The 13,905-nt window shown below is 38.7% G+C and overlaps 1 protein-coding gene across 1 annotated transcript; it reads right to left on the reverse strand.

Annotated features, from left to right (window-relative positions):
• Positions 1–270: 270 nt before the first annotated feature.
• On the reverse strand, positions 271–13,547 carry LOC134597800 (fibrinogen-like protein 1). Its single transcript, XM_063444857.1, has 8 exons — positions 13,444–13,547; positions 8,088–8,165; positions 6,236–6,449; positions 5,667–5,826; positions 4,291–4,388; positions 4,100–4,188; positions 2,513–2,703; positions 271–574 (listed from the first exon to the last, which is right to left on the reverse strand). The coding sequence occupies exons 2-8, from the start codon at positions 8,151–8,153 to the stop codon at positions 394–396; spliced, it is 999 nt and encodes a 332-aa protein (XP_063300927.1). The 5' UTR covers positions 8,154–8,165; positions 13,444–13,547; the 3' UTR covers positions 271–393.
• Positions 13,548–13,905: the final 358 nt, after the last annotated feature.

The raw sequence follows: 13,905 nt of genomic DNA on the forward strand, positions 1-13,905 counted from the left end.
TGCCACCTCAGCTTTTTTGGCCTTAAATGTAAAATTCACTGTGAATTCTGTATATTTCACTCCTTAGGGGATTAACCTTGTTAACGTGAAGAGGAAAAATAAAATCACATGGAAACAGATACATTTAATGTCATTTACTGTGTTTTAAACATTATATGGATGGGCATTCCAAGGCTTTAATTTCACATACAAGCAAATATAGCTTCAGTTCACATGTATTTTGATATTCTGTCTGATTAGTATAATTTTCCTAGATATTATTCCTAAATTCTGCAAAGTAAATAATATGAAAAATATAACAATATATTTTAACAGGAGCTGTTTCTAGCTGCTTTTGCACTATTTCAGCGGACATCAGTGCAATTGGTGCCTGTCCTTGGCAATTACATTCAATTAACCATTTATGCCAGTTCCACTGCCCACATCGAGAAATGTGGGTCTTCTGATCTTCATTGATACATGTTTCAATGAGTACCACAAGCCTCGCCAAGTGGACCAAACAATTCCGTTGTCATATTCACCAGTGTAATTCCCATTTTTGTAATATACGCCATTTAAGTTGGCTATATGGCACCTAGAGGGAAGAAAGCAAATGAAGAAAGAGAAATTAGTCATGGTATGGATTCCATAACCAAGTCAACATTCTGTAATGGAACCCTTCCTTCCAAACCTCTTCCTGATCATTCCTACTTGGGTGTTCCCATCGCTTCTGATAATAATTTTATGTTTCACAACCCTGCACGGTCTATGCTCTTAGCTTTCCCATTCTTCTCTTTTCAATCAAGTGGATATTCTGTTTTAATATAAAGGTATTTAAATTGTGAATATGTGATTGTTAGCTGTTTTCCTTTGAGAACATACAATCATAGTTCCTGCAGTGCTGTTACGGAGCCTTGCTCACTGTCCAATCATGGCCTTGGTTTAAATATTTTTGACAAGTAGTTAAAACATTTTGGTTAAACGTTTGAAATGTAATATTTTGCTGAAAAAAACGTTTTTTTTATTTGTTGATTTATTTTTATATAATATAGATATACATATAAAAATTATTGTTTTTAATTATTTATGCCACAGGCAGACACATGTTTGACATAACATGGTATACAAGATGTATACAAAGACATAGCACATATGAATAATAAGTTGGTTTGTCAGACTGTGTGTTATGTTGTAGTGCTTACACACTGTATTAAATCAGCCTTACTATGATCTCATACAAGATAGTGTTATGATCACGTCACGTAAGTAATTAAATTGATTTCCTTTGTTGTAGAGTCATGCACGAGAGGCAATAAGGCAGCTTTGTCTTGCCCACTTTTAAATTTCATCAATAGATCAATAGAGGCAGTTAGTTGGTGTTCCAGATGGTCATAAGCTATGGTCAGGTCACCAACCTATTTCGTCAATTTAGAAATTTGTGCACCGTGGGTCACTGCAGTCTCCTCCACAATGCTAAGTCCTCTGACTTCCTACAGCACCTGGGAGATATCTGCCGGTATGCTGTGATGAACCACCAAGAGTATTGTTAGAATGGCCATGGTCACCGGAGTAGATGCCCCCTTTACCGAAAGGTGAGATTTATGGGGTCCCTGAAAGCCCAGATTCTCCTTTCTATACAGCAGCAGCTAGCCAAAAGTGGCTGAAAAATCTCAAGAGATCCAACACCATGTCGGGCCTGCTTTCATTTTTTTGTTTTCTGCCCCGTAGGTAGAGCAGTCCTTGTAGATAGTCTGTATGCCAGAAATACCCCTGATAAAGCTTTAATTGTATGCGGTTTCAATCCATTGAGACAGAGCGCTGCAAGCATGCAAGTACTCCGGTCAAGAGCTGGCTCCACCTCCTATGTGATATATTTTTGATATTATAATATTTTTTTAAAAGTTTTTTTTAAAGTTTATCCAAAAATATTAAATCATTTGAAAAGCCTTTCCAAAAATCATAAACTGTGGCCCACGTTCTTTAAATTTTTGCCTCAAACAGGCTAAATAGCAATGAACGTTGACGTCTGTTAAACATGCATACTTTAGTTGCCACTGGCTATAGCATTATAAGGCTCTTTGTTTATAGTGGGAGCAAACGTTTCATTGTATGAATGTGCATATGGATAAAACATGCATGTACAATATGTATGTAGCATGTTCATTATCATCACATTAAATCAAATTATAATTGAGTAAAGCAATCAGTACTATAAATCACTTGTAATTGTAGCTGAGCAAAATAGTAACCTCGAAGAAAAGGAATGGTATCAAATTTCTCCCAAATTATCGGTTTAGTGATTTAACCCACTAAGTACTAAATTGGGTAGAATCCATTGCAGGTCAATATAATGGGAGATGAATGCTTACAGACATATTCAAAGATATGTGGTCTAAAATACATTTTTAAAGATTAATAATTATTCCACCCCACCCCTCCCCCAAAAATACATGCAATTAATCGTCCCTTTATAATAAAAAAAAACACATTTTAAAATCTAAATTGTTAATTATGGGTCATCTGGCTTTCTTACCTGTTGAACCACCAGCCACATTTGTTCTCCTGCGCACAATTCCCGTGAATGAATCTATCATTGTCTTTATCCGAAGTGCTGAATGGCATTCCCTTTAATGATGCCGACCATTGATTTTCAAAGTTGCTCCCCCCAGACAAGCCGTCTCCAGCAGTGCCTGAATAGTAGCCCACCCATAGCTTGTAATTATCCTAAAAAAATAAAAAATATACAAATATATTTGTCATATACATAAAATGGCACCTTGCTTCATCAGCATATTATTTTCAGTTATATCTTATCTTATATATCTTAAACCTCAAATGTATCAACAGCTCCATGCAATATTTTCAGAATACTGTAGAAGAGTTTTTTTTTTAATTTTTTTATTAGATGGTTATAATCGAATACCAATTTGCCTTAAAGGAAATAACTTACTTAGTGTTATAGAAAAGTATATACTTTAACTCTATGCACCAAGACCACTGCAGCGTATTGGAGGGGTTCTGGTGCATAGAGCCTGTCCCTGCTGTCTGACAATTGTAAACACTGCCTTCTCTGAGAAAAGGCAGTGGTTATATTTGTCCATAAGGTCACCTCTAGTAATTGCCGATCCAAGTTCACTAGAGGTCTATCCTGTTGCATTCCTGGAACTTTGCAGCAACTGACTTCCAGTGTCTTCGTCTTCTGCATATAGTTGACAAAACGTTCCCCAAACAGATGCAACATGTCAAGGCATCTCTATGAAGAGATTCTGATTGGTGTAACACAGCAATTGCCATGCATGCTCATCCCTATGGAAAAGCATTGAATTGGCTGAGATCATCGGAAATTATGATCTATGTCAAGGGATGATCACTAGCTGTATGGAGACCTGCACAGAGAGGAAGTAAAGGTAAATAATGAAGCTTTTTTATTTATTATTTACCAGCATTGGGGTGTCTAGAGTACACGTTTGCAAATAGGAAATGATTAATTTTACAGACATTTAGCTGGGTCCAACTGGGCCCCAAAAGCCAAAGCTCTTATTTCCTTGTGATTTTCCTTGGTGGTCTAAGAGGGAAGTGGGAGAGCTGTGCTCGCGTTGACATTTCTCTCCTGCTCCCTTTCAAGGTATGCACTCTGTTAAAAACAGTGACAATAAAAATTATATACCAGGATCCAGCACCCAGTGCTGTACTGTGGGGACAAGAGAGGTAGGAGTGGCAATGTGAGTGGGCTACTTCAGGAATAGGTGAGTCTCAAACATTGTGTGTATGGAGTCCTCATGACTCACTTTGGCAGTGCTTATTAGACAAAGTACAAAATAAACTCCACTCATGCCATTCTGTAAGAGACTAACCAGCGTTATAGGTAACAGCACAATAAAACAATAGACAGAAAATGCTGCCCTAGGACTTGTGATCTTTGTCCCTGTGACATGTACCCCATAGGTATGAGAGTATGTAAAATACCCACACGCACATTTAGCACCAAGCTTTTATACTGAGGTTAGCCTTGGGAACTGTTGCCACATTTGTTGGTTATTTATTTGTTTGCCTCTAAATAAACATGTTTAATGTGGCTGTGGGCCTTAATTGTCCACCCTGTTTGGGAGGCTGTTCTTACCTGTTCATTTCCTGTTCTAAACTCTTCGTAGATTGCATATCGTTTGTTTCCTTTCCAGTCCATGAGATCAATTTGCAGTGACATTTCTCCTGGACAATCATAGAATGAGCAGTAAGCAATCTGCCATTAAACCATTAACTCTCAGAGTGACTGGATAAAGAATGGATTAAAACCTGCATCAATGTACTTACTTTTATCCAGAAGGCTATAAATGTGATTGTTCCCAAGCCAATGTTCATCGTTTTTACCTTTAAAGGAACCAAATCCTTGTTTGTAGTCATCCCATTTTCTGCAAAGCAATGAACAATGTCTGGTTAATGGAGAGAAAAAATAAATATATAACTTAAAGTATAATATATTTATGCAGAATTATGTTTTCTCATATCTTGTTTAGTGACCCATAATTGTATAATTTAAAGAAAAACTGTCACTCCAGTGCTGCCATTTTAGGGGATCCTCCATTGGGAGCAGTTTGTGCCAAACTGAGAATCAATCTGCTTTATCTGGGAATTGTTCACAAGATGTAACATTTGTGCGTGTGGTTTCCTTATGAAGCATTGGCAATAAAAACACACAATAGAATTAGGTAGGTAAGTGCCTATGCATTATGCCAGCCATTTAGTTATAAGCAGACAACAATAATCAATTGACTTGTGCCATTTTTTTCGGTAAATAGCAGTTGTTTTGGGACACCCGAATTTAGGCTGATTGCCGGTTTGGCAAAATTTCGGTCGAGATTTTCTGATTTGGAAACCTAATCAGAAGAACAAAAAATGTGCAGAATAGGCTAATCAGAGTGCTGCAAAATCTAAACATAATATAATATATGTAGGGTAATTTAGAGGTCATCCTGGGCTGTTTCAGGTTTCACTTTAAAACCTTTTTACAGGGTTTTTGGAATATGACACACCAGAATATAAGGTGAGCAAATATTTTTTTTAACTAAAATCTTTTTTTACGAAAAGAACACCCTAAAGAACAGCCAGTTGTCAAAAAAACTGCCAAATGTCTCTTGCACCCCCTCTTTGACTCAACCCCATTCGTCACTCTGACTCCCTGTTGGAGAGTGCATTCAGGGACCAGGGTAGAGGATCTTCTTTATTCCTCTACACAGTCTGATAGAGAGGTGTTTGCTGCTTTGTGTAGCCTCCTGTCACCCTGGGAGAGAATAAAAAAATATCCTCTACCACGGTAAGTAGGCCACATTAAGCTGGTGACTGGTAGGAAGGGAAAGCTCTGTGCGCCCCCTCCTGCTGGTCACCTGGACATTGCTCTGGGTGACAGGCGGAATATAGACTGCAGGCAGTGTTTTATCACACATTGGGGAGTAAAAAGACTATGTATTTAGCCCCTATATATCAAAAAATACAGCGCTTAGAGTCCATTGTATTTAGGATGGCCACACAAAAAAATTATTTACCCTAGAAGAAATCTGGTAACTTGCCACGAACAGAGCTACCCTGAAAAATTGTTGATACTCATTTAAGACAATATGAATATGTTAAAATTAATACTAATGTATTTCCTTGTTAGATAGAAACAAATATGTAAAAAATCATGTCTGTACTTATTAAAATTAACTCTCCCATTGCTGCGGCGCTGGATCACAGTCCATCCTCCGCCATCAGTCATGTCGCAGTACACGAGAAATGGCTCATTCTCTGGTGTTGGTTGTATGCGATAATAACCGCTCTCCCTTTTTCCTCTTTCAAATACAGAAGAACAATCTGCAAGGATTAAAGGGAAACCATGTCTTTTCCAGAAATTAAACCACTGGATAAAATCTTGATCACAACATTGATGCCAGGGTACACACTGCGCTAGAGAAGGGGAATCCTAAGCTTTCTTCCTGTATCTTCTCTTTTGTCTATGCTCTTTCTGTAATGATTGGCAGGTGAAGATCAAGCTAATGGAATGCACAATGTTACTAAAATCACAGTAGAATCCAGAGAATTAAAATATTTGTGGTTAACAGTGGCAGATATAATGCAATAAAAAGTATGTGCATGAGATGGGGTGGTAAACTTAAGCAAGGAATGCCTTTTTAGTTAAACATATTGCACTTTAAATAAATTCCCTAGTTAAGCCTACAGGTGCCTACTGAAAACTTTGCAGAAAAGGGGCTTCCGTTCCCACCTTCATCATGAACGATCAGATTCCCACTGGTTGGAGGGACTTGTATGACTGTCTTTCTTCTATCAATGTTGCTTTTAAAGACGTTGCTCTTTACCGAGTGATAGTTATTATTAATGAGGTCTTGAAGCAGCAGGTCTCCTAAACGAAGCCTGTCCTGTAGAACTGTTATCTTATAATGTAATTTTCCATTATCCAAGATGCAGATTTCTTTGTCCTTGAGAAGAAAGAAACAGACAGCAATAAGCAAGACATCAATGCATTTTCTGTAAGATTTCTCCCTATTTCCTTGGCAAGATCAAGACTTCTGTCATCAGCATGAATGTCAGCATCATCCAGTTTCAGTTTTTGTCTCTCGCTCTCCAACAGATCCTACTCAACCATTCTGACAATTCACGTGACAGTGTTGTTCTGCTCATGCTACATGGTTGTTCTGCATTATCATCTGATAACATACTTGTAACTCATCTGTGTGCATGTTCTTGGGGCAGGGCAGGGCTGGCAGCTTTAGGTCTGGGGGGCAAATCAAGTCAATCAGCTCACCATCCATGCCCACCTTTTCCACACTGTTACAGGCATACTGACTCACACAGACAGACATACTGACACTCACAGCTATAGGCACACACACAGAGACATACTTGCACACACATAGACAGACATACTGACACACACATAGACAGACATGATGTCACACACAAAGACAGACATACTGGCACACACACAGACAGACATACTTGCACACACATAGACAGACATACTCACACACACAGACATACTGACACACACACACACAGATATACATATTGACACACACACACAGACATACTGACACACACACAGACCTACTGACACACAGACATACTGACACACACAGATATACTGACACACACACACAGACATACTGACACACACACAGATACATACTGACACACACAGACATACTCACATGCACATACACACACACACACACACACACACAAACTTTACACTTTTAAAGCCAGTTTCCTACCTTGGCTAGTACCTTTCCTGGGGTCCAGTGTGCTGGCTAGGGTGCTTGGGAGTTGGGGTCTGGCTCTGCTTGCTGGCTCTCACACTGCCTCCTGTATCTGCCTCTTTCCCGCGCAGCTCATCGTCTCTGTGGGAGGAAGTGACTCATGGTCTACACTTCCTCCCATGCTGCCGTAAAGGGGCCTGGTTGTGCTGTTAAAGCACTAAGTGTGTGGGCCCCGTTGTAGCCGCAATACCAGCACCATGGGCCCATGGGGGAGAACTTTTTTTTCCCCTGGATGCGGGCAGCGGGGCCACGCAGCCACGGGACAGCTGCATTGGGCCCCCCAGGTGTAACTGGGCCTGCAGTCCCATGTTTTTTTCCTGACATTAGTCCCATGTTTTTTTCCTGCAGTCCCATGCTTTTTTCCTGACATTAGTTCTATATTTGTCCCTCTGTTGGCTGCATCACTACTTTCAGTTTTTACAATTAGTCCCATTTCAGATATCCTGACTATGTTCATTATCTATTTATGTTATATTATTCCCATACACGTATCATTTTCTCTGCCTCTTTTTTTTTCTATCAAATTTTCCTTTCATACAGGGTTATTTACTTAAGTGAGAATTGTTAGTGAGTTCACTTTGAATTAACTTTGATTTCCCAACAATTCTCATTTTAATAAATAACTTTGTAAGCGTAGGCATTACAATGTTTCCTTTTACCCCTATTTCTGCATAATTAGGTTAAGATACTTGGATTACTTGTGGCCCTGTTGGTCTAAATATAATTACAGCCAACAGATTCCTTTTCTAAATAAAGTTTTATAAAAATGCATTGCACCAGATACAACCTAGTACCTACCGTAAGTCTTGGAGCTGATAAACCATGATGCAAGAGAACAGGTAGGAGATAAAGTATTGACATCATTTTGACGATAACCTGTGAGGAGACATTAGAGTATTGCTTTGCTATTGGAAGTAGATTTACAAAGAAGATGTTTTGGTTATTTCTACTTTTAGTTAACTTTTAAATTAGGTCTATCACCATGGAAAAGCTTAAAGTTGCATCCCAGGCTCCTAAAGAACTAAGATCTAAATTAAGCTGCTATAGTGCCAGGAGGCCCTGGCACACTCTTACCTCAAGGCGATAAACCGGATGTCGTCTCGGGGGGGGGGGGGGGGGGGAGTGGAGATCAGTGCTGGATGCAACTATGGTTTTGAAGTAAGAGTGCGTAGGGGGCCTTCTGGCACCCTAACAACTTTATATGGATGAAGATGTTATAGTGCCTTAACCCCTTTAAGGACCAAACTTCTGGAATAAAAGGGAATCATGACATGTCACACATGGCATGTGTCCTTAAGGGGTTAAGATGATCTAACTGATCTAACTTAATATTTAACATTTTAAACATTACATAAAAAAATGTCTATACTATTATTTTTAAAACTCCTACTTGCATAATATTTCCATGTGCTTTGGACACATACTATTCCTCAGTATGCTACATCATTTTAGCCTCAATTGAATTCCAGCAAATCACTTTTATCATCAGCTTAATAGTTTCTGATAAGCCACTTAATGGTTCAGATCAATTTAATTACAGTCATTAAGGGCTTAACTAGAGCAGATCATTTTCAGTTTGAATAATATCGAAAAAAATATCAAATATTGATACATATTCGGACTCAATTGCATGTCAACTCCCCTTTCTATCTTTCAGTAATAGCCCCCACCCTCCACCAATGGGTGGGGACTGAGAGGGACCTTACTATCGTCTGAACATGCCAATGATGCAGTCAAATTGCTTCTCTTTAGGACCACCAAGTTTCCGGTCAGCAATACCGCCAATCACACTCGGCCTTGTCACTCACAATCATACTTAGCTGCACCATACACAAAAACGGTCAGCCAACCCCACACACAATGGGAGGCGGAGAGGGACACTGGGGAGAGAGGTAGGGAGGCAGAGGCATTCATTGATTCTACAAGCAGGGCTCTGCTCCTACTCCCTGACCTATTATACATGTTCTTTTCTATCTGGAATAGAACACTTCAACAACAGAACATGCAGGAGATTTGTATTGGTGATAAATTCCATAAAGTACACAAAGAGAAAATTAAATGTAATCATTCATTCACAACATATAAACTTTTTAGATTTTGTATGTAATGAACGTGTAGCAGGTGTATCACTATGAATGCAAGGTGCAACCTCATTGGAAAAGGTACAGCCTTATAGGATAAATGCAAGCATTTCCACTAATAAATATGAAATATCCTATAGACTGCAAGATCGTTTGAGCAGGGACCTCTTCAACCTATTGTTCCTGTAAGTTTTTGTAATTGTCTCATTTATTGTTAAATCGCCCCCTTCGATAATATTGTAAAGCGCTATGGAATATGCTAGCGCTATATAAATACCAGTAATAATAATCATAACTATCTATGTTAATACTTGGATATAGGAAATTACACCTTTTTACTATTCCTAATTATCTGCTAGAACTAAGGATGACAGTAGGTGGCAGTGTAGGTTTAATAATTTTACAAAATAAAAAAATATGTAAAAAACTTTATTTGTAAATCTTCTGTTTAATATAGATACAAAAATCTTGAAAATTAGAAATGTTTTGATTGCCAGTGAAAAACTGGCTTGTAAAAGTGAAATACACTACAAAATATTACACCAGATTATGTAATCAAATTCTATAATGCACGGTGGTTAAAGTCATACTGCAAAAATACATATTGTATTGAGTGACAGACATTGTGCAGTAGATAGGCCCCTAATCTCAGTGTAGTATGGTTGATGTATACATGCCTGCCAACCGCCCTGAAATCGATGGGACAGTCACGATATTCATGTCCTATCCCACCTCAGTTCACTGCTGTCCCACTTTTGGGGACACCAGGAAACTGTTCCCAACAATCAGTGCGCGAGTGCATCAATAGACATGCTTGCACTATGATTAGGGTACTTGGACCCTGTAGGGAGCGCTGAAACTATGCTCCCTACAGGGTCTGCCCTTTTGGGTTGTAGCCAGTGACACGAATGCATCACTGGCCCGCTCCCTTTACTTCGTCCAATTCTTAGGACACCAGAGTTGGTAGGTATGTTAAAAGTATATGTCATATGAGATATTTGCAGCTTCTATTCAGTCCTTCTCCCAAAACTAATATTCTAGGAGTGGAGTTTGGAATATAGAAACACTGTGAATATAATCAGGGCTCCCAACTGTCCCACTTTTGGGACACGGCTGCATCTTGCAGTCGTATAGTAGGTAACTGTCTAAACTGGTACTCTTGTGAGACTGCCATATTTAAAGGTGCCAAAAGGGAGCTGTTTAGTAAATTGCTCCTTTTTGGTGTTCTTATGTCAATCCCACAAGGATTAGGAAGCTATCTAGTAAAAAACTGAAAGCCTTTTCTTTTGGTAATTTCAGACAACTATACTAATACTTAGTAAAAAAAATACTTAGCATTAGTAAAAAAAAAGGGAAGTTAAATCATAACTCCTGCCCCTCCCCACTGTGCCGCAAGTAGGGGCATTTCTACTAAACAGCTAAACAGTGAGCAGTTAATGGCTGCTCACTATCATAGGAAAAGACTAGCGACTGGGCAGATATTGCTGCCCAGTTGCTAATCCAATAAAGGGGGACCTGACACAGGTTTTCCATGCCCCATGGTGGGGCACCTTAAAAAGAATTAACTAGGGAGGGACATAGTGGAAAAGCCTTATAAAGCTTACCCACGCTGTGCAATATGACTCAGAGCACACTGATTGGTTGGTTTAAGCACACCAATCAGAGTGCTCTGACATGTTAATCTTGAGACCTCCAAAGATGCCACTCTCTGCTCTCTTTTTCTCAACCTTTTCTATCAGCCTTCCTTTTTTCTTAACTTATCAACCTTTTTACTCTCTCTTCTCAGAGTCGGGGCTCTCTCTTCTTCTCAACCTGTTTTCTATCTTCTCATCCAGACTTAATTATTTTCTTGTTTCCCAATCTCTTCAATTAATAATCTTCTTTCTCTTTCACAGTAAAAAGAGTAAATCTTCTAGACCAGTAGAATAATTAACTTTTAAGAAAATTGTACACAAAGTACTAGCCTGTCATAGAATATCAAGCGTAATAATGAAAATTGAAATGGAAAACAGAAGAGAAAATGAAATAAATTGGAAAAGGAAAGAAGGAAAGAAGAAAAACGTGTATTGTACCCTATGGAACAAAAGCGCAGCTTAGTGGAATAGGGGCTTGACAGAGCTAGGAGGCGGGCATAGGGGGAAGGCCCCATGTGGGAGTGGAGTGAGAGTGTAAAAGGGGGTTGGCCTAGTATAAATAGGCAGCCATTTTAGTGACAAGCACTTTTAATCTGCTTACCTGGCCTAAATTGTCCCTCCCACCCTCCCATTTGTAAGGGTTAGGGGTGTTAGCTCCCGTTTGGTAACACTGGCGGGGCTAGAGAAAGAAAAGTTAGGGGACAAACAGGCTCTGGGGCAGTGTAAATAGAATAGGGCAGTTAGGCTGCTGGTGAAGAGTTTGGTTAAACGGTTCGTTATGAACCTTAGTAGGTTTCGAGCTTGGTGGTGGCTCAGAACCTGGTGTGTGGTAGGGGTAACCGAGTATGCACCTACTGTGGTTATTTAACAAAGTTTGGCTCTTATATTATGTTGATGATGTTTGTTATTATGGATGTTGATGTTATTTATATTTACAGAAATAATGGGTCATTGCCTTTTATTTTGGGGACATATGATGTTATATGGTGGGAAGGGGGCTGGGCAATGACTTTAATTTATTGTTATCAATATTAATAAAGCTGTGGACATATTGACCCATACTTCAGTGTCAGTGTATTTTGGGGGTACATTTTAGGGGGAATTCCACCTGCCCATATGGCGACTATGCACCTGTCATGTAGTTCTCCATCTTAGTGTTTATTTATCAACCTCTTGTCTTTTTTCATCCATAGTCATCTCTATTATTCTCATCCCCATTCCTCTTTCCTCATCTTATTGGGCTCTCAGAAGCTTTCTTTATATCCTCAACTTCATTTCCAAATGTACTTATTATTCCCATCAATATCCCCATGCTCCATCACATATATTATATTCAATTCCAAGGACCACTCATGTCCCCATTGTCACTGTGGGGAATTAGCACACAAACAAATATATAATGTCTGGAAATATGTCGAAGTCAATTTAAATACAGTAAGTACTTGCAATTCTACACATTGGCATTTTTTTGTATTTAAAATTTTACATTTGTATTCAATTTTAAACAGGTGGCCCAGTGTCAGATTAAAGAACAGTTTTACTTTTTGGTCTATATGGCAGCGCCAGCGCCACTACTGAGAAATGTATGTTCCAGGTGTGTCCCCAATTTTTTTGTTTCTATGTATTTTTAGAGTCCAGATCAGATTCCATTTAGGTTGAGCAAACCCATTCTTCTACTCTAAGTGCCTTTTTACTGGTGACCACAGGACACAGAATACATTTCTGGAGAGTCTTTGGAAGCAGTTTAAGCAGTAAGTATTGCAGTTAGCATTTTAATCTCCCATGTTGAAGTTAGTACCCACCGATATATACCAAATAAATACATATATACCGAATATGGCCATATGGTGTAACTAAATTCCCATATTAATTTGCTAAGATAGGTGTTTGTAAGTAGCCTTGTAAAATGCAAAACTGTATTTTTTGTGTGTGTGTGCTGTTCCTTATACTGTATTTTGTATTTATATTGGTCTTTATGTCTGCACCACTGCTAAAATATTCATGTTCTGGGTGTGACCCCCTCCTCCCCCCATTCCCTTTTTTCCAGTAGCCCTATGTCCCCAGAATCCAAAACATGCTAAGAAAATGTCCACACAATTATACAAAAATCTATACAAAAATCTAATTGGCCACCATAGGTGGAAGTAAATGGGACGTACTATCTCCTTGCAAGAGGGAGAGAATTTGTCACCCGGCTCAATAATACCACAATCATCTCTACATAGACCATATGTACGACGTATTTGTGGAAATCCCATACTTTGTTTGCTGGGTCTGTTTCACACAATGTACAACAGCAAACTGCACATTGAAAGACTCTGACTTATGCGAGTCAAACATTTAAAGTCGTGGACAATGAATTATACCAAACGTCTATAACTGGAGTTAGCAAACAAAGTACAACAGCGGCAGTAACATAAAAATGATAATTTGACATACCTTATTTAATAAAGTCTTGTATTCAGGAAGTTTTTTTTTTTTTAGATATTCCACGGAGAGAATCCAGTTGAAAAGGAACCAAACCAAGTGTAATACATATTTGTGTTCTGTTACAAACATCCAGATTGCATCATTATAGTTTCCAGATGTTCTATATCAATTCCTCATGTGATGAATAAGGAAAAAAAAATCTGTATGTATTCAGTTAGTGATCACGTTTACTATCAGGAATCCAAAGGACTAATTTCAACATATGCCATCCTTGTACACAATGTATGATATTTCCATAAATGTTGAATCCCATTTGCCTTCTGAGACTAAAGATGGATGGAACCTTCAAGGGAAGCAAAGAACTCTCTAACTATTTTCCCACATGTGGGGAGACTGTACTAATTTGTGTCCCCTGTCCAGCTGATATGTTTTTTAACTTGTAGTCTTACCTGGGGACACCAGGGAAGATCT

Source organism: Pelobates fuscus, chromosome 1 (genome assembly GCF_036172605.1).
Source record: "Pelobates fuscus isolate aPelFus1 chromosome 1, aPelFus1.pri, whole genome shotgun sequence".
Lineage (NCBI taxonomy): Eukaryota > Metazoa > Chordata > Amphibia > Anura > Pelobatidae > Pelobates > Pelobates fuscus.

Bases quoted from the DNA above. Each gene is read 5' to 3' on its own strand.
- LOC134597800 (XM_063444857.1), bottom strand. From the start codon at position 8,153: ATGATGTCAATACTTTATCTCCTACCTGTTCTCTTGCATCATGGTTTA. The intron at 6,450-8,087 runs GTAGGTACTAGG...TTTCTTCTCAAG, and splicing joins TATCAGCTCCAAGACTTACG to GACAAAGAAATCTGCATCTT. The intron at 4,189-4,290 runs GTAAGTACATTG...ATGATTGTCCAG, and splicing joins TTATAGCCTTCTGGATAAAA to GAGAAATGTCACTGCAAATT.